This window comes from Cervus elaphus, chromosome 9 (assembly GCF_910594005.1).
Source record: "Cervus elaphus chromosome 9, mCerEla1.1, whole genome shotgun sequence".
NCBI lineage: Eukaryota > Metazoa > Chordata > Mammalia > Artiodactyla > Cervidae > Cervus > Cervus elaphus.
Window position 1 is genome coordinate 4,829,166 of NC_057823.1, and position 25,238 is coordinate 4,854,403.

Genomic DNA, 25,238 nt, shown 5'->3' on the forward strand with positions numbered 1-25,238 from the left:
ATCTATTTTTACTGATCTTTAGGGCCTACTACTAGGACAGGCACGAAGCCAGCTGCTCAGGAAAGAGGGAAGGAGTGAGTGAAAGGGACAGTGCACTGTGGAGGGGGAAAGCAAATGTGGCAGCTCCTGAAAACCACCTGTTTTCCAGCAGCTCTACTCAACCAGCCCCCTCCTTACTGTTGCTCAGCCTCAGTTTTCTCAAAGGTCCAATGGGTACAATAAACACTTCCGCCTGCCAGGTCCTGCAGAGTCTTATGACGCTAGAGACAGATTACATCAGGAAAACTGTTCTAGACAAGACGTAAAAAGCTTCGTTTTTTTTTTTCCCCCTCTAATACGACTTAAGAGTATCTGTTTAGAATTTCAAGATTTTTTTTTTTAAGTAAAATAAAAAAAACACCAGATGGCCTCAAAGTACGCAAATGTTGGGGCAGTTCTCGTGACCTTCCTCCGGAGACCAGGCTGAAAGCGCAGAGAGGGGCGGAGGGGGGGGGGGGGCGCAGGAACTCAGGCTTCGGTGACTCACGGCGGGGCCAGATTAGGGTTCCCGAGCTTAGACCCGCCGAGCGCAGGCCAGCTGCGCCGAGAAGTGGGCCAGCACACCTCCCTCCGGGACTGGGCGGCTTCCTAGGCTCCCCCAGCTTTGCTCAGTGCTTGGGGAATCCCGGCCTCCGATTTCCGGCTCTGCAGTAATCCCAGGTTCAAGTTCTGACAGCGCCCCCTCTGCCGGATTTTGGCAAAGTCCCATTCCATCTCTGAGCCTACCTGTGCGCTGAGAGGAGTCTAGCACGCAGAGGGACGCACACTCGAAACGCGGTTTATTATGCGGGACGTAGGGCTCTGTGACTTACACTGGAAACCACATTACATCTCGGGAGGTAGGTTTCATTGCTATGCCCATTCTACAGATGGGGAAACTGAAGCACAGAGCGACTCAGGCCCCTGCTCGGGGTCCCACCACACCTACTCTGTGGCTGAGTCTCGATCTGAACTCAGGAAGCTCCCTGCGACCTCCCGCCTGTTTCCTGCACCCACGTGTTACAGCGCCGGAGCCGCCCCTCGTAGGCGGCTTGCAGACTCGCGGGGGCCGGGTGCCCGCCGTTGTCACGACAACCGGCGGCCAATGGGGAGCGGACAGGCGGGAAGAGGCCCCGCCCCGGCCCCGCCCCTGGCGGCGGGCTCCCGCTATAAGGACCCGAGGCCCGGGCGCGCTCGGGAGAGACGGCGGTTAGCGGCGAGCGGAGGCCAGGATCCAGCAAGGGCGCGAGCAGCAGCAGAGATGTGCGGTGAGTGCAGTGCCCACCGCCGCGGCGGCCGCGGACTCCGGAGTCCCAGCATCTCAGAGCCTGGGCCCGAGAGCCGGGTGCCTGGGACTGGAGGTGGCGCGAAATGGGGGCGCCGACTGAGGAGGGGCTCTCGCGGGCTGGGCCTGCCGCCGAGTTGGCCGTCCCACTGCAGGGTGAAGGAAGGGGTCGCCTCACCCCAGTCTGCAGCCCACATCGGGGAGGGAATTGGTCCTGTCCTGGGCCCTCGAAACACAGAGGTGTGTTTCCTCTGCACCTCATGTCCAGTGGGGAAAGCGCCCCCAAGTCTCCCACAAAGGCGGCCAAATGCAAGCTAGCGTGCTCCCTGGGCTCGGGGTGCCCATCTGGCTCTCCATCTCCAGCAGCTGAGGAGAGGCGACCACACCTGCTCCGCCCCAGTGGTGTGGGGAGCGGCCCCTGGTGAGCCCGGGAAGGGCCTGTGCGTCCTCCTCGCTTCCCAAAGTGAACTTCTTGTCCCTAGAAGGGTGGATTCCGTATTGCCGCCCCTTCATTGCAAAGAGCGCTCGACGAGGCGCAGGGAAGGAGCAACAGTAACCGCCGAGCGTCGGGCGAATCTGGGAAAAGAAGCCCTAAACTGGGAGAGGGCTGGGGCCCCGCCTCTTGAGTACCGCGGTGACCCCTTAACGGTGGGGAGGGCGGCCCAGCCCGGCGCGCGCATCAACGATCCCTTACTCTCTCTGTTGGGTCGCCTCCCTGCTGGGGACACGGCTGAGAACTTCTGCTGGGACAAAAGGTCACTGTGCTTTTTTTTTTTTTTTAATTGAGTGGGATTCAGTTACCCATTTCAGCCTCCTGTGGGTGGAGGACCTGTTGGAACGTTTGAAGCCATGAAAGGCCTCTGTCTGACTTTGCTGAGGGCTACTGGGGTGGAGTGTGCCAGCGGTGAGCTGTGGGCCAAAGTCTGTACAGGCCTTGTTTCTGAGGCCAGGCACTCCTGTAAACCGGGAAAGGGACCGACTGATGGAGGAACAGGCCCCAGACTTTTGGGATGCCGCTGCCCCAGGTCAAACAGACATCAATTTAAATTCCGGAACTCTCAGCAAAAATGTCAAGATTCCTGGGCATCATTGGTATTGTATATAATGGGTTGCCTGTAGGCCATTCCTGGGGAGAGAGAGAAGGCAAAGGTGGCAATTTTGCCAAAAGGCTTTGGGTTCCAAACTCCTTAGTGTGTCATTCAAGGCCCTTGGCCGCCTGTTGGTCTTGGAGCCAGACCGAGATCCTCCCACTGGGTCTGCCCCTCTAGCATGAGCAGCTTCCCTCCTTCCTCTCAGATGCCCTTTTGCCCTTAAGACCACCTTGACTTTCATCCCAGCTTCAGTCTGTAACTGACCCATCAGGGCTCTAACCCACCCTCCTGCCCTCAGTGAAGTCAAGTCTTGTGGAGTTACTGCGCGGGAACGTTGTTTCCTTTTCTTGTAGCCAAGAGAAAGTCTTAGCTGGGCGCTAATGTGTCTTACATATTTCTGATTCTTGCACAGAGGAAGCTGTCCTGAGCTCGGAGCTTACAGAAATAGTGGGCTGGAATTGAACCCATTGGTTTGGTTTGTTAGTGTTTTTCTTGATTATTGTATGGTCTGTATATATATGGCAAGTGATACTGGTTTTCCTTTATGTCTGTTTTCCTTTTGTAATGAATTTACTTATTTAAGTTTTGGAACTTTTGTCAAATTTATAGAAAAATATTCAAGAAACGATTGTGCATTTGGTACCAGGATAGTGCAATAATCATGAAGGTGCTCTTGGAATAAACCAGTTACCCCCTTCACTTTACATTTGGGGAAATTGAGGCCCAGGGAAATCTGTGCACATCTTTGAGCAGTTGCTTTCTCTGGACTGACTGGCTGTGGCTCCACTGGGATGCCACCTCGAAGCCATCTCAGAGCTCAGATCTCTGGAGCTGGTTCTGCAGGGGTCAGCAGGAGTTGAACTGGAGGTCTTTCCTTATCAGTTGCTGATGACCAGGCTCTCAGTGGCTCCTGATCCCCCTTCTCTTTGCTGCTTCTCCCCTAGGAAGCTAGACCCAGTTTTAGTTGACCCTTTGTGCACTATGCAGATGACCCTCAAAGTTTCAGTGAACTGAGAAGTTTAGCCTGGCAGCCCCATGCCAAACCAGCAGACAGACAGCTTTCTGTTTGGTGCAGAAACAGAAACTTTATTTTTTTAATTACTGTACTTACCAAGCTACACAATTGGGAGATTTCACATAATTAGGTAGGATTTTGACTTCCCTTGAAAAAATCCAAAGATGAGCAACTCTGAGTCCATGTTTCTGAATAGTTTACAGTGGCCCCTGGAATGACAGGTGCAAACTCCCTTGTTCTCCCACGCTGACTCAGCTGCCTCACTCACACATGTTAGCTGATGGCCCCCGTGCAGTCTGAGCTTGGGACCCCAGCGTAGTGGAGACAGGGACACTGACTTTCCCCAGAAGAGAGGGAGGGGCCTGGGACAGTGCCACAGGTCTGATTTCAAGATTGAACTCTCCCGAGAGAAGAGGATGATAGGCATACCAGACTGAAGGCACAGCATATGCAAGGGCATGATGGCATGCATGCGTGGGGGTTTGACAGAAAGAATTGCATGTCCTGTCTGTGAATTCTTAAATCTTCCCTGTCCTTCATATATATGTCTGTTTGTGCTCAGTCACGTCTGACTCTTTGCAACTCCATGGACAGTAGCCCTCCAGGCTCCTCTGTCCATAGAATTTCCCAGGCAAGAGTACTAGAATGGGTTGCCATTTCCTACTATAACTGTATATGTTTAGTAACCTTTTTGTGGGCTATTGTTCATCCTACTACAGTTGGATTCTTGCTTTCAGATGCTTTCCCTAAGAATAGTCCAGTGCTGCCAATCCCACATAGCAACAGATTGTCCGGCTAGCCAGAAGCATGGTGACCAGAGGGCTCCTGATCAACACCCACCTCCTCTGGTCCCAGCACTCCACTCTCAAACTAGAGCCGCTGCAGTCAGAAGGTGAACATGGGCATCAGTTAAATACCCCTTCCTTCACTGGCATCATGCTACATACCCAGTTGGACCAAGTAGTTTTCATACTCTCTCTAAAAGTCAGTTCCCATGTCATATAAATAATGTGCGTCTTGCTCTCCATGCATGCAGGTGATACCCTTTCCACTTACCTCTTTCTGCAAGACACAAGCATGGTTTTATTCCCCAGAATCAAGACAGGCCAGGACACACACACACTACACAAACCGTGTGTTTACTGCACAGTGGTCTTTCAGGAGAGTTTGTCAGTGCTTATGGGGGTTTGCTTGCCTCTTGTCTTAGCGGAGGAAACAGCAAGTCAGGGAGATTACTTGACTCAGGAGAGCTCATCTTTTTGTCCCAAAGTTCTTTCGGCTCTCAGAACCCTGTCATATTCGACACTCCCTTCCCCCTTGTAACAGTTCAGTTCATGAATGGATGCCTCAGAAGAGACTGGGCTTGAGTTGATAGAGCTCAGACTCTGGGGTCAGGTCACCTAGCTTGTTGCCTCTCCAAGTTACAGGAATCCTGAGAAACAGAACCTCCTACCCAGTGATGTGCTGATAAATGTTAAACAACTCTTTAGCTCGTTCATCAGTTTCTGTGGTATGAATACTCTTACCATGGCTGATTTCAGGTAGGTCAGCAAATGTGAGGTCCCTGAGCTTAGCACTGGGAAGCGATGCACACAGCTGGTCCTTAGGAGCCAGTCTCAGCAGCTTCCGAACACTGACGCCCCTACTTGTGGGACTTTTTTGGCACTCTCGTGCGGAGGGCTGCAGCGAGGTTGGCAGAGCAAGGACTCTGCACAGACTGCTACCCTCCTCCTCATCCTCCTCCTGCTCCTCCTCCTCTCCATCATCATGCCATTTACCCGTCAGTCTTATTCATCAGGGGTTTCCCGAGTTCTGAGAAACCTTCTGGAGATTTTGTGATATAAGATTAGCAAATGGGGCTTTTTAAATTGAGTTTATTTTTATATTTAGCAAAATTTGCTTATAAAGGAATAGGAACTTGAGGTTACAAACACTCTTTGGAGAAAGTTCTGAAGACACATTAGGTGCAAAGCCAAGAAATTTCATCTAGTCATCTGCCTCTTTAATTTTCAAAGGAAACATTTCACTGTAAAGAAAAAAAAAAAAACCAGTCTAGCCTAATATGGCAGTTTGAACTATTTTCTTGAAAGTTTTTTAAGTACAGTTTAGAGTATTTATGTGTCGCTTCCCCTTTGTTTTGGTGAAGTGGTGAAATGCTGATGGCACAGGGACACCACGAGTTTTTTGAAAATGCCTTGCTCACCTTTACCGCAGGAAGCAGAGTCTCCTGTTATTCCCGGGGTTCAAGCGCTGTAGTAACTTTAACCCTCGGAGCCCCGAGGAGGCCTGAGGCAGGGTAAGGCTGTCCCCAGAGGAGCCAACCCCCTCCTGACCCTGAGCCAGGCCTCGGGGCTCCTCTGCCTCCACTTGAGGACCCAGCTGTGGGACCTCCGTCTTGACTCACTTTACTCTCGCTCTGCAGGGAAGCAGCAGGAATTGTCCTCCCTGCTTCATGAATAAAGTAGCCACCCCTGGTCTGCATGAGGGAGGCCTGGACATCCAGAGAGGCCAAAGCCCCCTCTTGCAGCCCTTGTTCTTGGCCTGGTGGCCTCCATCCTTGGGGGGCTTCACCTGGAAGAGTATAATCCTACCTCCCCTGGCATGCCACACACACAGACACATCTGACACTCAAGCACAAACTCACACACAGGTGCTCACTCACACGATACACACCCAACACACATACCTGGCACTCAAACACACACATGCACACACTCTCTTACACACACACACACACATACACCACACACATGAATTCTATGAGGCAGAGATCTCACTGGCCATGCCTTCCAGTTTAGGACTCAGAATATTGTCTAATCTCTATGAGGCTCATGGACTGAGGACATCAGATGCTTCAATTCTGAAAAGCATTATTGGTAGTAGTGGAAAGAGCAACCTCTGACTGGAGGGTGCCAGCCTGGCTGGGTGGTGACATAGCCCTAATGGAGTAAGCCCCTACCCTGTGTGGGGTACAGGTGGTACTCTGTCTGGGACTGTCCACCCTCAATCATAGGGCAGTGCTTTTCACTGGGAAGCTGATCCTTGGAAAGGTGGAGATGTTTTCCAAAACTGTAGCCACAGAATCAGAATATGGACCCCAATCCACCCTCTGTGAAGTTAGACCTTCTTCCCTCATCGTCCAAGCCCCAAATGACCCCTCTCCCCATCTTGTACCCCTATACCCCAGGGGTGGTAGGTTCCATGAGTTCAGTGATCCTAGTTCTGACTAGAAATCCAGAGACATTGCCCCTCCTTGTGGTCATTGTTATAATAACAAATTCACTTGAAGGTTTAAAGCACCCCTGCCTTCATGGATGGATCTCTGAGGTGCGTTTGGTCCTGAGTCCCTAGATGATCTCTCAAGCCATATTTGAAGGGAGCATTAGAATTCTCAGACCCCCAAGGTGGGCTGGGCCAAGGGGCTGCAGTCCCCTCTCAAAGGGCTTGCCCCTGTCCTGCATCACATGTGCAGTCTCTTCTGGAGTCCCTCTGTGTTTATCTGTGTTTTTTTTCCCTTTAGAACCTTTTCTCACTCTTCTCATCAGTTTTAAGAGTGGGACCCTGAAAACACAAAAAACCTCAAATAGCCAAAGCAATCTTGAGAAAGAAGAATAGAAATGGAGGAATCAACCTTCCTGACTTCAGACTATACTGCAAAGCTACAGTCATCAAGACAGTATGGTACTGGCACAAAGACAGAAATATAGATCAGTGGAACAAAATAGAAAGCCCAGAGATAAATCCACACACCTATGGACACCTTTTCTTTGACAAAAGAGTCTAAAATATACAACGGAGAAAACTTTAACAAGTGGTGCTGGGAAAACTGGTCAACCACCTGTAAAATAATGAAAGTAGAATACTTTCTAACACTGTACACAAAAATAAACTCAAAATGGATTAAAGATCTAAATGTAAGACCAGAAACTATAAAACTCCTAGAGGAGAACATAGGCAAAACACTCTCCGACATGAATCACAGCAGGATCCTCTATGACCCACCTCCCAGAGTAATGGAAATAAAAGCAAAAATAAACAAATGGGACCTAATTAAAAGCTTTTGCACAATGAAGGAAACTATAAGCTAGGTGAAAAGGCAGCCTCCAGAATGGGAGAAAATAATAGCAAATGAAGCAACTGACAAAGAATTAATCTCAAAAATATATAAGCAGTGCATGCAGCTCAATACCAGAAAAATGAAAAAGTGGGCAAAAGAACTAAACAGACATTTCTCCAAAGAAGACATACAGATGGCTAATAAACACTTGAAAAGATGCTCAACATCACTCGTTATCAGAGAAATGCAAATCAAAACCACAATGAGGCACCATCTCATGCCAGTCAGAATGGCTGCCATCAAAAAGTCTATAAACAGTAAATATTGAAGAGGGTCTGGAGAAAAGGGAACCCTCTTACACTGTTGGTGGGAATGCAAACTAGTATAGCCACTATGGAGAACAGTGTGGAGATTCCTTAAAAAACTGGAAATAGAACTGCCATGTGACCCAGCAATCCCGCTGTTGGGCTTACACACCAAGGAAACCAGAACTGAAAGAGACACGTGTACCCTAATGTTCATCGCAGCACTGTTTACAATAGCCAGGACATGGAGGCAACCTAGATGTCCATTGGCAGACGAATGGATAAGAAAGTTGTAGTACATATACACAATGGAATATTACTCAGCTATAAAAATGAATACATTTGAGTCAGTTCTAATGAGGTGGATGAAACTGGAGCCTATTATGCAAGAGTGAAGTAAGTCAGAAAGAGAAACACCAATACAGTATATTAACATATATATATATATATGTGGAATTTAGAAAGACAGTAACAACAACCCTATATGCAAGACAGCAAAAGAGACACAGATGTAAAGAACAGATTTTTGGATTCTGTGGGAGAAGGAGAGGTGGGATGATTTGAGAAAATAACATTGAAACAAGTATATTACCATATGTAAAATAGATGACCAGTGCAAGTTTGATGCATGAAGCAGGGCTCTCAAAGCTGGTGCTCTGGGACAACCCAGAGGGATGGGGTAGGGAGGGAAGTGGGAGGGGGTTCAGGGTGGGGGGACACATGTGCACATGTGGCTGATTCATATCGATGTATGGCAAAAACCATCACAGTGTTGTAAAGTAATTATCCTCCAATAAAATAAACTTTTTAAAAAAAGAGTGGGACCCTGAAAAGCTGTTTGGAGGCTCTGGATGCCAGGATGGCAGAGTGGGTACAGGGTATACCCTGAGCTGCAGTGGTTGGGCCAAGGTAGCCTCTGCCCCAGGACTGGGCATTTCTACAACCAGCTTGGAGGGATTTTGCTATCCCTCTTGGGCAAGAGAGGGAGTTATGTAGTGAGAGCCTGCCTTGCTGTGGCTTGCCTCTGCTCTGTGGGGAGGGGACTGGATGAGAAGACAAAGCTGGAGTCAGAAAAAGGAGTGTCCCATGGAGACCTCCTAGGGGTCAGGGGAGGGTGTATCAAGGTGGCCTGGACCCCACCAGGGAGTTCTGAGTGTGTCCATCAGCAGCCAGGTGGGCATCTCCCCACAGGCCAAATCCCATCTGCTAACTATTTCTCATCCCTTGGGGGTAGGATTCTGAGACAGGTCTTATGCTAATTGGGGGAGCAGCAGTGTTGCGCCGTCTGAAGTCAGGTACACCTAGTTGTGAATTACTCAACTCTTTGGCCTTGGAGCCAGAAATGCCCTGTCTGTCCATGGGAGCCACAGCCTGAGCATAGGCATTGTGAGGTTTAGATAAAATGAGATTGACACATGGGAACGCTTCATAACCGATCATAGTAATGGTTGTGATTTACTCTGCAGCCCCTTCTGGGATCCTTCCTCAGGACATGGTCCATTTATCTAGAAGGCTCTCCACTCCAGCCCTAGGATGCTCATAGTACATGGTAGCTGGGGGTGGGTAATGCTGAGGCATATGTCTTTGTGCTTGAGTGTCTTGGGATTACCACTGGAGCAGTGCCTTCCTGCCCCAGTGAAAGGAGCTAACACGCAGGGACATCAGGCTCAGCACTACCTACCTCTCTGACCTTTGTGTCCCCAGTGTTTACACTCCGGGGTTCTCACTGCTCATGCATTGAGAGTGGCTGTCTCCAGCCCAGCTCAAAGGTCACCTTCTCTAAGATCAACTCCCTAAACCTGTTCACTTATTGATGCATTTATTCATTCAAAAAAAATAGTTACTGAACATCTAAAATGTACCAGGCTCTGCTCTGGGTTCTGGGCAATGAATAAGCAATGGATAGACAAACAAGACATGTGTGGTCTCCATCCTCATGAAGGTTATAATCCTGAAGGGAGTCAGACAGAAGATGAGAAGGGAAGTGCTACACGGAAAATAAAGGGCTGTGTGACCTTTTAACAGTTGGGAGAGGGGACAGCCTGCAATAGGCCAGGTGGGTGACCTGTCAGCTGGCCCCTGCAGGATGAATTGAAGCCACCTCTTCAGAGAGCCAGGCCAAGAGTCCTCTGCCCCTTTCCCACCTCTCAGCATCTAGCCTCTCTGCCTGCAAATCTCCTGAGCAGGGGGATGGTCCCTGTGAACCACGTCCTCTCATGACTCACCCTGCAAGGCCCCCTGACTGGGCCGTCTCAGCAGCACCGAGCTCAGTGATGTGGCCCCTGTGGGTCAGAGAAATGTGTATGGGATGATTTACATCTTAATGAAGCTGTCACCAGATCACACATTTGGTTTAACCATCATTTCCCCAAGGAGAAAGCCAAAAACAAATAACAGTAAAATGGTACTGTTTTCCTTGTGGTTTTATTTAATCACTTTTCAAGAGCTTCTTGTGCCGTATGCATACCTGCATTTGTGCCACATTCTCCCCAGGAGGAAGAAGCTCCTCGCCTGCTCCTTTTTCACAGCCACAGACACTGTTCCTGCTGCTTTACAAAGACTCCTGTGAATTCTCTCAATAGCCCTGGGAAGTAGGTGCCGCCATCACCGTGCTCCCCTGGGAGCTCAGTGACTTGCTCCAGGCCACACAGACAGAACAAGGGGTGGGCTGGGATTTGAAATCAGCATTTGGCAAAGGCAGCAGGTGGTAGCTGCTGCCTTCTGTGCTTCTCACCATCACAGACTAGTGAGCAGGCGAAAGAGGAGTCACTCAGGTGGGGTGACCCTAAGGCTGTCTTCTTCCATATGAGACTGGCTGTAAGACAGGGCTTTCTCACTTGTGGAGGCTACTGTTCCTCCAGGTGAGCAGAGCTGGGGAGCTACAGTGAGGTCGAACTGGGCTAGATGACAATCCTGTACCCACCACTCTCTAATTATATATGTACAATATGTATAGCAGCGCATAGTAAAATACTATATGCAGGCACATGGCAAAATATCCTGACTGTACACTAAGGACATATGCAGCAGAAAAGAAATCTCTGCCTCTTGTCAGCATCCTCATCAGAGGCCATCACTGTTCCCTGGGTCTGCCAGCAATACTCTGCATCTCTTCCTGCCCCACCTTAGATAATTTACACATACTCTGCAGGCCACTGTTGCGCTTGACACATCTTGGAGATGTAGCTTGTTTTCCAAGAGAACACACAGCTTTACCATATGCTCTATGTAGGGCTGCCTGCCTGTGGCCCCGCAGTGGCCGTGTGTGGCTGCGCCATCACTTACTTGGGCCCTGCTAGGCATCAGGCTGTCCCCAGTCTTCAGCTACCACAAACAGCACTGAGCAATTATCTTCATGCGTGTACACTTGAATCTCAGCACAAGTATCTGCTGGATGCATTCCTAGAAGTGCAGAAGCTTGATCACCAGATGTGTACATTTTAATTTGAGAGATTGCAAATTGCCTTCCAAGAGAGTGCACAAATTTAAACTCTTATTGTCAAAAGCTGGTTGATCTTAACTGATTTCATAGGTAAAAAAATGGATTCTCTCTGCAACTCTTATTGCTGATGGAAGGGATTCCAGAAGGGAAATCTGACATGAATAGCAAGCAAGATTCCTGAGAAAGCAGCTTTGTATGCTATATCATTATTTTTAAAACAGTAAGAGCCTCATGGAGGTGCTGGTTTATTCACTCTCATCTGATAGCATGCAGGGAGAGTGCAGCCAAGAGCAGAGGAGAGAAACAGTGCTTAAAAGAACTTACTGAACACATGTTGGTATGCTAGAGATTTCATGTTAAAAGTTAGATTTATGCCTTCTTGCGCAAAGACCTTGAAAACCACTTCTTGGCAACCCCTCTCACCACAGTAATCAACCAAACAGTGTCTGAGTGGCTGCCAAGCCTCCCAGCTGGGTGTGGACACAGCTGGTGCTCCTGAGGGCCAGGACCCTTTAGCCGTTCCAGCTTGTTCCAGCCCATCAGGGACTGTGGAGCAGCAGTCAAGGCAGCCGCAACCAAGGAGGCTGTTGTAGATCTCAGAGCCAGAGATGTGTATGTGCCTGACATGAGTTCAGAAGTGAAGTGTGACCCAGAGGAAAGGGAATTACAGGGGAGAATTTAAGAGCAGAGCCATATAGCACTCTTTCGGAAGGGTATTTTGGATTTAAAATAACTGGCCTGTGGGTGGGCCTTTGTGTCATTTGCAATGGCTGTTAGCTCCGTTTTGCGAAGTGCAGGTATAATTCTAGAACAATTCCCAAGGTGCCAGGAAAGTTTCACAGTTTAAAAGATACAAGAATGGTTTGTGAGTTGCTCCATCCTTCATACAGCCATCTCTCTCATAGCTGTGTGCTCTTTACATTGACTGGAATTTCACCATATCCCTCCAGGGAACTTCCTGCTCTTTTTGCAAAAAAGTTAATATTATGAAAAGTTTTACCTAATCATAGATTTTGGTGATGGCTACACAACTCTGTGAATATACTTAAAAACCATTGTATTATATACTATTTCAAGTGTATAATATTATGGTATGTGACTTATGAGAAATGCTGGAGTGGATGAGGTACAAGCTGGAATCAAGATAGGTGGGAGAAACATCAACAACCTCCAATAGGCAGATGATACCACTCTAATGGCAGAAAGTGAAGAGGAACTAAAGAGCCTCTCAATGAAGGTGAAGGAGGAGAGTGAAAGAGCTGGCTTAAGACTAAATATTTAAAAAAACTAAGATCATGGCATCCACTCCCATTACTGAATGGTTAATAGAAGGGGAAAAGTGGAAGTAGTGACAGATTTCCTCTTCTTGGGCTCCAAAATCATGGTGGATGGTGACTGCCGCCATGAAATCAGAAGACGATTGCTTCTTGGCAGGAAAGCGATGACAAACCTAGGCAATGTGTTGAAAAGCAGAGACATTACTGAAAAAAGTCTGTATAGTCAAGGCTATGGTCTTTCCAGTGGTCAGGTACAATTGTAAGAACTGGACCATAAAGAAGGCAGAACGCCAAAGAATTGATGCCTTTAACTGTGGTGCTGGAGGAGACTGCGGAAAGTCCCTTGGAGAGCAAGGAGATCAAATCAGTCAATCTTAGGGAGATCTATCCTGAAAGTTCACTGGAAGGACTGATACGGAAGCTCTAGTAGTTTGGTCATCTGATGCCAACAGACAACTCATTGGAAAAGTCCCTGATGCTGGAAAAGATTGAGAGCAGAAGATGAACGGCTGGATGGCATCACTGTGCAATGAAAGTGAACTTGGTCAAACTCCGGGAGGTGGTGAGGGACAGGGAGGCCTGGTATGCTGCAGTCCATGGGGTCACAAAGAGTCAGACGTGACTGGGCAACTGAACAGCAAAAACATATGACTTGTATCCCAACGGTGGTTTAGTTGCTCTGTCGTGTCCAACTCTGTGTAACCCTGTGGGCTATAGCCTGCCAGGCTCCTCTGTCCATAGGGTTTCCCTGGCAAGAATACTGGAGTTGGTTGTCATTTTCTTCTCAGGGGATCTTCCCAAACCAGGACTTGAACCTAGATCTCCTGCATTGTAGGCAGATTCTTTACCAACTGAGCCATCAGGGAAGCCCCTGTATCCTATTAGAACTGTTAAAAATTTACATTAAAAAGTAATGGTCTTTTTTTATATTTAAGTAAGTTGACAAAAATACATCTTGTGGCCAGACATGTTTAGGTTTGAAGTGTAGGATAAATCGTGAGCTCCTGAAGCACAGATGCTTAGCTGGGTAAATGCTTCTCACCTGACCTAGAAGACAAAAATAACTGACTACCAAAATTATCCTTGGCCATTTTTAGAGGAAAATGTCTGTAACTGCTCAGAAAGCACACTGTGCATGTTTTAAAATATAAATTCTGCATCTTAATACTTGTGTGCAAATATATCCTATATACAGTAGCATACAGTACCTAGAAATGCAAAATATAATTTTTAGCACTGTATATTTTATCATCTTTTTTTGACTGTGTCTAGATTAATTTTAGCAAGTTATGTTTCACGTGATGTGACCCTTGTTATTGCTTCAATTCAGTTCAGTTCACTTCAGTTGCTCAGTTGTATCCGACTCTTTGTAATTGCATGGACTGCAGCATACTAGGCCTCCCTATCCCTCACCATCTTCCGTAGTTTGCCCAAGTTCACGTTCATTGATTTGGTAATGCTGTCCAGCCATCTTCCTTGTCTATCGCCAACTCCTGGGGCTTGCTCAAACTCATGCCCATCGAGTCGGTGGCATATAATATTTACTTAATTGAAGTTTAATCATTCATTCAATTATACAGTATTAACTTGAATATAATCTAGAAACATTACAGAAATATCACATGAGTGGTTTGCTATATAATCATTATCAGTCCTCAGTTATATGCTGGCAGATTGCCCTCTCCAAGGTTTATCTTTGGCAAATTTTTTCTCCAGTTTTATTGAGATATAGTTGACATATAGTTGACATGTAAGTTTAAGGTACACATCAGTTCAATTCAGTTGTTCAGTTGTGTCTGACTCTTTGTGACCCCGTGGACTGCAGCACACCAGGCTTCCCTATCCATCACCAACTCCCAGAGCTTGCGCAAACTCATGTCCATCAAGTCGGTGATGCCATCCAACCACCTCATTCTCTGTCATCCCCTTCTCCTCCTGCCTTCAATCTTTCACAGCACCAGGGTCTTTTCCAATGAGTCAGTTCTTCGTATCAGTTGGCCAAAGTATTGTAGCTTCAGCTTCAGCATCAGTCCTTCCAATGAGTATTTAGGACTGACTGGTACACAACATAGTGATTTGTATATGTATATATGTATTGATATGTGTTATATAGGTATGTGTTTATGTGTATACATGGGCTTCCAAAGTGGTTCTAGCGGTAAAGAACCTGCCTGCCAATGCAGGAGACATGAGAGACGTGGGTTCAATCCCTGGGTTTAGGAAAATCCTCTGAAGGACGGCATGGCAAAACCCACTCCAGTATTCTTACCTGGAGAATCCCCATGGACAGAGGAGCCTGGTAAGCTACAGTCCATGGGATTGCAAAGAGTCAGAGATGACTGAAACAACTTAGCATGCATTCATGCATGTATATACATGTTGCAGAATGATTACCCCCAGTAAGATTAGTTAACATTCATCACCTCACATAATTAAAAATTTTTCACTGTGATAAGAGCATTTAAGATATACTATCTTAGCAACTTTGAAATATACAATAGAATATTATTAACTGTAGTCACCATGCTATACATTACATCCACAGAATTAATCTTATAACTGGAAGTTTCTACCTGTGGACCACCTTCACCTAATTCCCTCACCCCTTACCTACTACCTATGGCAACCACTAATCTGATTTCTTTATTCATGAGTTAGTTTTTTTTTAGATTCTATATATAAATGAGATCATACAATTTTTGCCTTTCTCTGTCTGATATACTTCACTTAGCATATTGTCCTTAAGATTCATGCATATTGTCACAAATGGCAGAATTTCTTTCTTTTTATGGCTGGATGATATTCCATTAATATTACATATATATATATATTCCACAGTTCCTTTGTTCATTCATCCATCAGTGGACTCTTAAGTTAATACAGATTTGTGGTCATTTTATTCAGCACCCCTGGAGGCTCAGACAGTAAAAGAATTCACCTGCAATGCAGGAGACTCGGGTTCAGTCCCTGGATTGGGAAGATCCCCTGGAGAAGGGAATGGCAATTCACTCCAGTATTTTTTTCTGGAGAATTCCATGGACAGGGGAGTCTGGCAGGCTACAGTCCACGGGGTCTCAAAGAGTCGGACACAACTGAGCAACTAACCCTTATTTCCTTACTTAACACTATTCCACATGCATTTATTGAACAAGGACCATGTGCCAAGACACAGTAAGAAATATAAAGATAGAAGCACCTGTCTGTGACTTTGTCAGGAGATTTAGATGTCTCAGGATGTAAGAGCACTGGGCACCACCTGAGTAAGTGAACTCTTCTGGCCAGGGCCCGGATAAGCCTGCCCCAGAAGGTGGGGTTGGAGCTGAACTGTGAGAGAGGCAAGTTTTCCTGTGTAGGGCACAAGGACAGAGAGATGATGTTTTGGAACACTCCCAGAGCAAGATAGACACAGACCCAGGGTTCATAGTCTCAAGCACTGGAGTGGAGGAGTTTGAAAAGAACCAATATGATGACTGTTTTTTCCTATTTGGTAAAATCTTGTTTTGATATATGATTGCTGAAAATAAAGCCAAACAAAATCTTCTTGACTGGTAGGCCTTCCTTGATGATAAGGATTCTCTGTGGGGCCAAGAGATGATTTTATGCTTGCTATTGTGTAACAACAGTGCTTGTTGAATGTAATGCTCCAAGCCGCAAGGCCAAGTGGAAAGTGGAACTAAGGTCCCAGCCCCTGCTCTTACCTGTGGCGGGAGGCCGGGGTGATCTCCTTATCACTCTTCCTAGGAGTGTTCGGTGCAAACCAAGGAGTTCACAGAGCGGGGACTTCCAGGTGTCCCTAGGTAGTTGCTTTGTTTTGCTGATCTTTTCTGTTATAAATGCTGCCACAGTGAACGATGTCTTCTGCAAGTATGTCCATCAGAGAAATCATGGAATTGCAAGGCCATGCTGTGTGTGTGTGTTCTTCACAGGCTTCGTGAGTCCTTTAGTCACTGCAGGAGGACTGCATACCATACCCTTCTAGAAGCAGGAAGGGAGTTCGGCTCTTCTTCCGCTGTGTCTGGGGAAGGCCACACCGTCCTCTGCAGGCAGAGGAAGCTCTCCGATGAGGCACGTCCAGCGGTGTCTGTGTCCCCAGAAGTGTTTTCTTCTAAACATGAACCAAGTGTTTTGTAAATGTATGATTTCCCCCTCTTTTAACAGGAATCTTCGCCTACATGAATTACAGAGTCCCCCGGACAAGGAAGGAGATTTTTGAAACCCTCATCAAGGGCCTGCAGCGGCTTGAGTACAGAGGCTATGACTCAGCAGGTAAGCTCCAAAGGAGACCACCATGCAAACATAATGCTTGTTCATTAAAGAAATTTGAAAATTTCTATAGAAAAATAGAAAGGAAAAACAAGGGTAAGAAAAAATCCACCAAAAGTGCCCGCCATCAATATCAATACCTCTTCTGGTCATCTGGGGTCTGGGGACAGTAGAAGTGTCATGCAGTTATTTATTGTTTTTACCTAATTACAATTATGCCGTTCTGTAATTTTGTATTCTTCTTTCACTTGCCTTGTCATTTTCCGTTATCCTCAATGCTTCCTAACATAATCTAAGTGACTGCACAGTACTCTTCTGGATGGCCATCTCACAGTTCACTTCTCCATCCACATAAGAGGTGGCTATTTAGTCTGTTCCCATTTTTAATTAAGCAGCCTTAGGAGAAAAAGAAGAGCCAGATAATTATATATCCCTATAAATTCTTAATTGGAAAAGGAAAAGGCAACCCACTCCAGCATTCTTGCCTGGAGAATCCCATGGACAGAGGAGCCTGGCAGGCTACAGTCGCATGGGGTCACAAGATTCATACACAACTTAGCGACTAAACCACCACCACCACCATAAATTCTTTTTTTTTTTTTTGACGATAAACGCATATCATCATTTATTTAATGTTTAAGCTCTTGCACTAGATTCTTACAAGCTGGTGAACACTGACAAATTATTTCTCCCACAGAACTATAACCACTTGTTCCCGGACAGTATAAATATATGGTTGAGCTAACGTTAATACACATCACCATTTTATCAATTACATAATAAAACAAATTGTCAAGTATCCAAATATTAAGTTACACAGCTCAAAAGGTATATAAAATATTAAATGTCTGCTCAATTCATTAGCAGAAACCCACTTTTTTTTTTTCTGAGGGGCTGGGAATCACACTTCAAACAAAACTAAGTCGGTAAACAACTTCAGTAAGTATGAAAAAAAATTACAAGAATTTCAGAAATTTTGATTAAGAATTATTTTAGTTACAGTAACAAAGTATTTCTACCTTTTAAAAAAATATTTACTAAATTAAAGCGTATATTCTACATGTTCTGCACAAGACAAAGGCAACATTTTACTAAAAATACTTAATAGCCCCCTCCCATTCTTTTTTCAGCCCCTCCCTGTAAGTTGCACCCCAAAGTGCAAACATTAAAATGAACTGTAAGGCTTTTGTCTGGAGACATTAAAGACATGTGCTTCTGTACAATGTAGATTTTCAAAATGGAGGCCTTCTACAACATAAAATGAGATTTATAGAAAGATATTAAATAATCACTGTAAGACTTGGTTAATTAAAAAGGGAGCAAATCTGATGTATACTGGTATGAATGTGGGCGATGTAAACATATTGTGAGCAAACAAACCTCATAGGCCCTACTATGTTTGAAATGATGCAAGGAATAAACCACATAAGGTCCAGAGTGTTCATAGTTCCTGGGATTTGTTCTATATGATACTAAAAATATACAAGTATTGTGCTGGGTATTTTGGCACCTAGTTTTTCTAAATTTCTTACGTATTGGTAAGATTCTGGCATGGAAACAGATTTAATGACATGACTCAATACTGCATGATTTCAGGAAAGGTCAACTGGTACAAATTATAAGCACATATTAATGCTGAACAGCAAGAATTCTTTACTAGTATTCAAATAGGTTGATCATAACCTGAACAGAGACTGCAATTCTGCCAGGCCTGTGGCCTGGTAAAACTGCTTTTCAACACTCCTATGGAAGCTTCATCAGACTTATTCACCAAGTCAACTGGGCTATCTGCTATGTATGACAAATTCCATCGTGTCTCAGGTTCCACTTCCAAGCAATGGCATCATGCACCCTGGTTTTACTGAACACAACAGTTGTTTCTATGCCCATTGGAGTCTTTGAAGCGCAGCCGCATTTTAGGACGATACTTCTCCAAATACAAAAGTTGCTTGCTGTTAAAAGCTCCTCATCGCTTTTGTCTTATGAACTGTACTGCATCTTCATATTTCATTCCACCTTCAATTAATGCTAGGGCAACAAGCACTGGAGCTCTGCCAAGGCCTGCAACACAGTGAACAGCAATACAACAACCAGGGTCTTCACGAAACTTAATCTTCACAAGACTTAACCAATCATCAACAATTTGGTTAGATGGTGGTGCGCCATCATCAAAAGGCCAATCGAGAACATGGATGCCTTCTTTCTCCACAAGAGTAGTGTCATAAGTTGCTTCACATACTCTTACGATTGTGGTAACTCCATACTTCTTAAGTTCCTCTATAAATTTGCTTAACGTTGCATTAGTTGGGTTGTGTGTAATAAGAAATCTCATGTTCCTGTACGTAACTTCCACAGGAGCTGGGCGGTTCATTCAAGCCATGTTAATTTAGTTAAAAAACACTCAATAGGGATATGAAAGAATTTAAAAAATTGAATACAGAAATGATGCAAAGAAACGCAGTCAACTTCAATATACTCCACTTGAAATTCTCAGTGCTTTTAAGTATGAAGTTGGGAATAATGAATGAATGAACCTCTTAACAAGAAGCAGCAATTCTTCAATCCAGTAATACTGAGGCAATAGAAAGGAAGTGCACTGAGGTTTACCCCATCCAGATCAGAACTCTTGTAAAAAAATGCTCTGTGGATTTCAATTCAACACTTCTGTGTCCAGGTTAACCAGTCTTACGGGGGCTTCTTGGTTGAGCAGTAATGAATTTCTGCAGTTCACTTGTCTGCATAGAGGTCGTGCTGTGCCTGGCAGTAATCTCCACTGCCCTTCAGAAACTCCATAAATGTGTGACCGAGAACACCACAGAACTGAGGAATATGTCTACTCATTGAAGATTGTGGCCTAACCATACAGCCGGTCCCGAGGCGGAGGCAGCAGCGGGGCAGGGGCGGCGGCGGGCGTCGTGCGGCGGCGGCGGCTTCACGGGCGGCGGCGGCGGCGGCACCGGAGTTGGTTCTGCAGTGAGCGGCCCGGGGAAGAGCGCGCAGCCTCGCCGCCCGCAGCCCAGGCACCCAATGTCCATAAATTCTTAATAGAAAGCAAGATGGAAGATTGTAGGAGCACTAGTGCAGTGGAAACACTGTTGTTACAGTGCCAGAGTGCAAAGCACAGAAGCTTCCTTAAGTGAGCCCACTGCCCTTGGTGGCAGACACGGTGGCACGCCTCCTGCAGGCAGGCTCCCAGGAGTTACCCTGGGTGAGCAGCCGCAGCAGGGCTCCAGCGTGTGTTCCCTGCCTGCTGGGAAGCACTGCCACAGCCGTGGCCTCCTCTTTCCAAGCTGATGTTCTAACACTGTCTGCTTCTCTTCTGGGCTGCAAGCCTAAGGAATGAGAACTAATAAATTCACAGTTGTATAGCCCTCCCCTGGGTTGCTCCCTATAATGACGTGTAAGAGACAAAACAAATTCCAATACAAAAATCATGTTTACTTTACAGGTGTGGCAATTGATGGAAATAATAATGAAGTCAAAGAAAGGCATATCCAGCTAGTCAAGAAAAGAGGAAATGTCAAGGCCCTTGATGAAGAGCTTTACAGTAAGTGGAGGACTTGCCGAGTTCGTAGCAAATACAGCCTAGGCTGCTTGAGAAGCTCTCATCCCAGCAGCATTGGAGACTAAAGACGTTAACTTATTCGTCTTTAGGAGGAGGGTTAAATCCATGTTGCAAAACTGCTGCCCAGAGCCTGGGATGGTTTATTTCAGGTGACGGTGCTCTGAGTATCTCTTTTTTCAATATTTAGTACTTGTGTATTTTAATTTTTCTGGCAAATGATACTGCTTTCCCATTTATGGTGAGTGAAGTCACTCAGTCATGTCCGACTCTTTGCGACCCCATGGACAGTAGCCTGCACCAGGCTCCTCCATCCATGGGATTTTCTAGGCAAGAGTACTGGAGTGGGTTGCCATTTCCTTCTCCAGGGAATCTTCCCAACCCAGGAATCGAACCCAGGTCTCCTGCATTGCAGACAGACGCTTTAACGTCTGAGCCTTTATTTTTTTTTTTTTCTTTAATTATTTATTTATTTAGCACTGGGTCCTAGCTGCAACACGTGGGATCTTTTTTATTATAGTTGAAGCCAGCTCTTAGTTGCAGCATGTGGTATCTAGTTCCCTGACCAGGGATCAAACACGGGCCCCCTGCATAGGGAGTGCAGAGTCTTAGCCTCTGGACCACCAGGGAAATCCCTGAGCCTTTATTTTTAAAGTGAGTTTATTTCAAGTAAGTGAGTTAAGTTATTGATAAGTACTAAGTAACACAAGGGTCTGGCAGAAACTCCCAGAATGGGGCCTTTGTGGTTTATGATGGAATGTACTTTTGGTGTGGCTGATGTTGTCTCCGTTTAATGAAGCCACCTTAGGTAACAGCATCATGTCAATGCTTATTTTTAAAGTGTGGCAAACATTTTTCCTTCATCTAGAACAAGACAGCATGGACTTGAAAGTGGAGTTTGAGACCCACTTTGGCATTGCCCACACACGCTGGGCCACTCACGGGGTGCCCAATGCTGTCAACAGCCACCCGCAGCGCTCAGACAAAGGCAACGGTATGTAGTACAGCCTTGCTCCCCTGTCCCAGGGGCGTGACTGGCCCTGTGACGTGTGTGTCAGACTTGATCCACACTCAGCACCACCTGGCTTCTCAGCTGCCCTGTCTTCCCTGAGTATCCAAACTGGTGACCCTGGGCCCTGGACAGGAGGCAAATTCAACCTGGCCTCCTAAGTGCAGATGCCTCTGGGTAGTGCTGACTCCATGGGCATCCACAGGAACACAGTGGCCCTTCCCACAAATTCTGTTGGCCCTGGGGACCCAGCCTCAGGGGGACTTGGTGGTGCAAAGGGTTGAAGACCTGGGCATTGTTTCTCGACTAGGGACCAGGGTGTTCCAGAGGGCAGAGTGCCTGAGGAAAGGTTTGAGTTCATCTCTCATCCGGCTGTACCCAGCCCTGCCTCTGAAGAGAGTGGTCCGCACCAGGGCAGGTAGAAGTGCTGGTCTTGTCTAACACCTGAGGTGCCTGCTCCAATCCTGACCTTCCAAGTCCCCTTGCAGCACGTCAGCCCCCAGTAGGCCTGGGCCCACATGGCTTGCCTGAGCCCCCAGGACGGCTCTCTGTGTGGCGGCTCCCTTAAACGGTGCCCCCAGCTCCTCCACACACAGGCAGGACGTGTGGGTTCGGGGCTGCCGCTGGAAGCTCTCGGAGACTCTGTGCTCAGCCCCCAAGGCTGATAGGGCCTCTGGGAGCAGGACATATGGGCATATGAGAAGGCAGGGGATAATCCCTGACTCCTTACAGGGCTTCAAGGGCGACAGAGGTCTGAGACATCATCTAGAGGGTCACCACTCTAGTTTGGGCCTGGTCAGGTCGGAAAACCCCACAACCCACACCTGGTCATGATGGGAAGAGTGTCCGGGAGAGAGAATGATTTCTGGAGTCAGCCAGGGCCCCCAAAACCCAGGCTGATTCCCGAATGCAGCATAATGCAAGTTCTTGCCAAGCATCGTATTAGAGCAGGGGTCAGATACATAAGAGTGGCTGTGGGGTATTTAATGAACATGTTGAACATGGTAGTCACTTCAGTCGTGTCCAACTCTGTGTGACCCCATGGACTGCAGCCCGCCAGGCTCCTCTGTCCATGGGGGTTCTCCAGGCAATAATACTGAAGTGGCTTGCCATTTCCTTGTCCAGGGAATCTTCCTGACCCAGGGATCAAGCCCTGGTCTCCCGCACTGCAGGTGGATTCTTTACCATCTGAGCCACCAAGGGTATTTATTGTGTTGGCTGAAAAATTTGTTCTTTAACATCTTAGGGAAAAACCCTAAACAAACTTTTTGGCCCACTCAATACGATTAACTAAACACTTGACAAGCCTCACTTGCTGTTAGTTGTTGTGGAAGTCAGGCCACAGGAGACAGCACCTCCCTGGTGCCTTTGCCCCTGTTCACACTGGTGCCTGGAGGCAGCTTCCCCTGCCCAGTCTGGGAGGGTGAAGCCTCTTCCAGAGAACAGGAAAGCCCAGGGCATGCCTCTCAGCAGAGCAGCCGCATCATCCCAGCCTCCTGCCCACTCACATGATAGGGTGGACCCCACCTCAGTGCAGACAGTGAGTCTGTGTCCCCAAAGCAGGGAGGCTCCAAGCAGATACCCCACACCCAAACTTGGAAGTGCCTGCCCTGACTCAGGATGAATAATTGAAAAGAAAACAACCGGGAAATAAGATTCGTAAGGTTTCTCTAACTCATCACTGATAGCCGAAGAGCATTCTTTCAAGGAAGACTTATACCCAACAGCTGCATTGCATACAAAAATTACACAAAGAAGTCTTTTACAAAGAAAACACAGATTCTTGAAAACAAATTATTGATGAGAAGTTAAGACAATAGGCTCTGATGAGAGAAAGTGTGACAGGGTTAAGAAAACAATGTGAGGAAACAATGTCACAATAGACATGGAAAAAAAATGGAGAAGGGAGTGGATATGAAGACAGTTAATAGATAATGAAGGGTTAATCATCTCACGTGACATAAATACCAACGTCTATTTCATGATATTGTAGCCCACAAATCAGAACTCAGTGCATGGCCAGGCTTTCTCCTTTTTATCAAAGGAGAAAGGTGTTATTTCCTCGGGTTTAAATTGAAGTCATGGCAGATGTCAGTTCTCATCTCTATAAATGAAGTTTGCTTAACACAAGTTTCTGTATAAGCAAAGTTTGTAGAGTTTCAAGCTGTCAAATTGTCTGTCTTCACATCTGACTTGAACTTCACATCTTCATAGCATTTCTCTCTTGACTAAACTTTTCTTCCAGAATTCGTTGTCATCCATAATGGGATCATCACAAATTACAAAGACCTGAGGAAATTTCTGGTAAGATACGGCCCCTGGGTAACATCTAAGTCAAGTGATATTGGTCTTTCCTAGAAACTTTCCAACCGTCTTATTTCCTGCCAGAAAAAAAGGCTGGAGCAAATTGCCATCCACTCTTGGCCACGTCACCACACTGGACGCAGACCTTATCCCTAGCTCAGCCTCCTTCCCAGATCTCCCTGGAGGAGAGGGAAGGGCATTCACATTTACCTCAAATGTTGTTTCAGATTCACAGCAGATTCTAAAGAACAAAGTGTATTCACTAAATAACATACCGACTCATACACCAAATGGAATGCAGGGTGGGAAGACAGACGCAAGTGTTTCAAGTATGAAGAGGTTGTGGTATTGGTTGGGAGGTGGTGGATTTGACTCAGTGTATTTGATCATTTTGATTGCTACATTTTTTGCAATGTCCAGATTAATTGCAAGGACAAGCTTCTGAGGCGGGATGATCTCAGGGAAGACTAGAGTGACTCAGCTGTGTTAGGCTGTGGGATTCAGGCAAACATTTCTCATCCCTTCCCTGTTTTCCTTGTTCTCGCCTTAAGTCACTCCAAGGACAAGTCATAAGGGAGGAGAGGGAGCTGGCCAGGCCAGCATTGCACAATGCCTGTTATCTGACACTTTGTCCAACCAAATATTCCAGGAAAGCAAAGGCTATGAGTTTGAGTCAGAAACAGATACGGAAACCATTGCCAAGCTGATTAAATACGTGTTCGACAACAGAGAAACTGAGGACATTACATTTTCAACTCTGGTAGAGAGAGTCATTCAGCAGCTGGTAAGTTACAGTTCTCAGTTGTCTAAACCCTCCCTTCATTCCTTTTCAGTTTTCATCGGCATTTATTAGGCAAACCCGCACCAAGGACCTGAGGACTAAAGATGGCTTATCCACAGTGTCTGGCCTTAAAAGGTTGCATCCTTGTAGATATGGGAGGAGTTCTGAGGTTTGGTGGGGGACTGTCCAGGAGAGACCCCTCTTTGGAGAAGGAGGTAGAGTAGGCCCTCTGTGGGATGGTGGAGGAGGAGGAGAGGGCTCCAGACTTGCTGGAGTCCACCCTCTGAGCATCGGTGCCGTCCGTAGTTTCCCCAAGATGGGGGCAGTTTGGAGACAGTGTTCAGGGCCAGGAGTCTGGAACATCTGGGGTCAGAGGCTTCTTTGGGTACAAACACTGCAGTTTAAAATATGTGACCCTTTGGTCTTTTCAGTTTTTTTTTTTAAGTAAGTCTACTGTTAAACCCTTTGCCCTATGACTCCTGTCTTGGGGGACCTTAATTTAGAGAACATATTTATAAATAAAAGCCTGTCCCATAACTAATGCACAGTGAACCAGTTTAGTTTTGCAGCACAGTATTTCCTCTTTCCCATTTGTAATTTTTTTTTTTTTGTAATTTTAAATTTTGGGAATGCATCCCAGTGGTGGCCCTTTTAAACGTCAGCGGTGTACCCGTAGCAACACAGAGCTCTTTTTGGCAGAGACTGGGAAGAACTTTTCTGTTCAGTCCTACTTCATTGTTGACAAACCAGCGGGATGAATATCAGGCTCCTCAGATTCTGTCTAAACCCCCTTCATCTGGGGCAGTTTGAAAGACCCTTAGAGGCCTG

General features: G+C 46.4%; 1 protein-coding gene, 1 non-coding gene and 1 pseudogene across 3 annotated transcripts in view; 1 reads left to right on the top strand and 2 right to left on the bottom strand.

The window, feature by feature from the left end:
* Positions 1–1,168: 1,168 nt before the first annotated feature.
* Positions 1,169–25,238, top strand: part of GFPT2 (glutamine-fructose-6-phosphate transaminase 2) — a 45,912-nt gene continuing 21,842 nt past the window's right edge. Inside the window, exons 1-6 of the mRNA XM_043910667.1 lie at positions 1,169–1,286; positions 16,650–16,757; positions 20,203–20,301; positions 21,185–21,310; positions 23,571–23,629; positions 24,279–24,413. Of these exons, the coding sequence (XP_043766602.1) occupies positions 1,280–1,286; positions 16,650–16,757; positions 20,203–20,301; positions 21,185–21,310; positions 23,571–23,629; positions 24,279–24,413 (534 nt within the window). The 5' untranslated portion in view covers positions 1,169–1,279. The remainder of the gene's footprint in view (positions 1,287–16,649; positions 16,758–20,202; positions 20,302–21,184; positions 21,311–23,570; positions 23,630–24,278; positions 24,414–25,238) is intronic.
* On the bottom strand, positions 13,286–13,357 carry TRNAC-ACA. The gene has a single exon. It is a non-coding gene; the product is annotated as a tRNA-Cys (tRNA).
* On the bottom strand, positions 17,346–19,721 carry LOC122699122 (annotated as a pseudogene). Its single transcript, XR_006342558.1, has one exon. The product of XR_006342558.1 is annotated as a protein tyrosine phosphatase type IVA 1-like (transcript).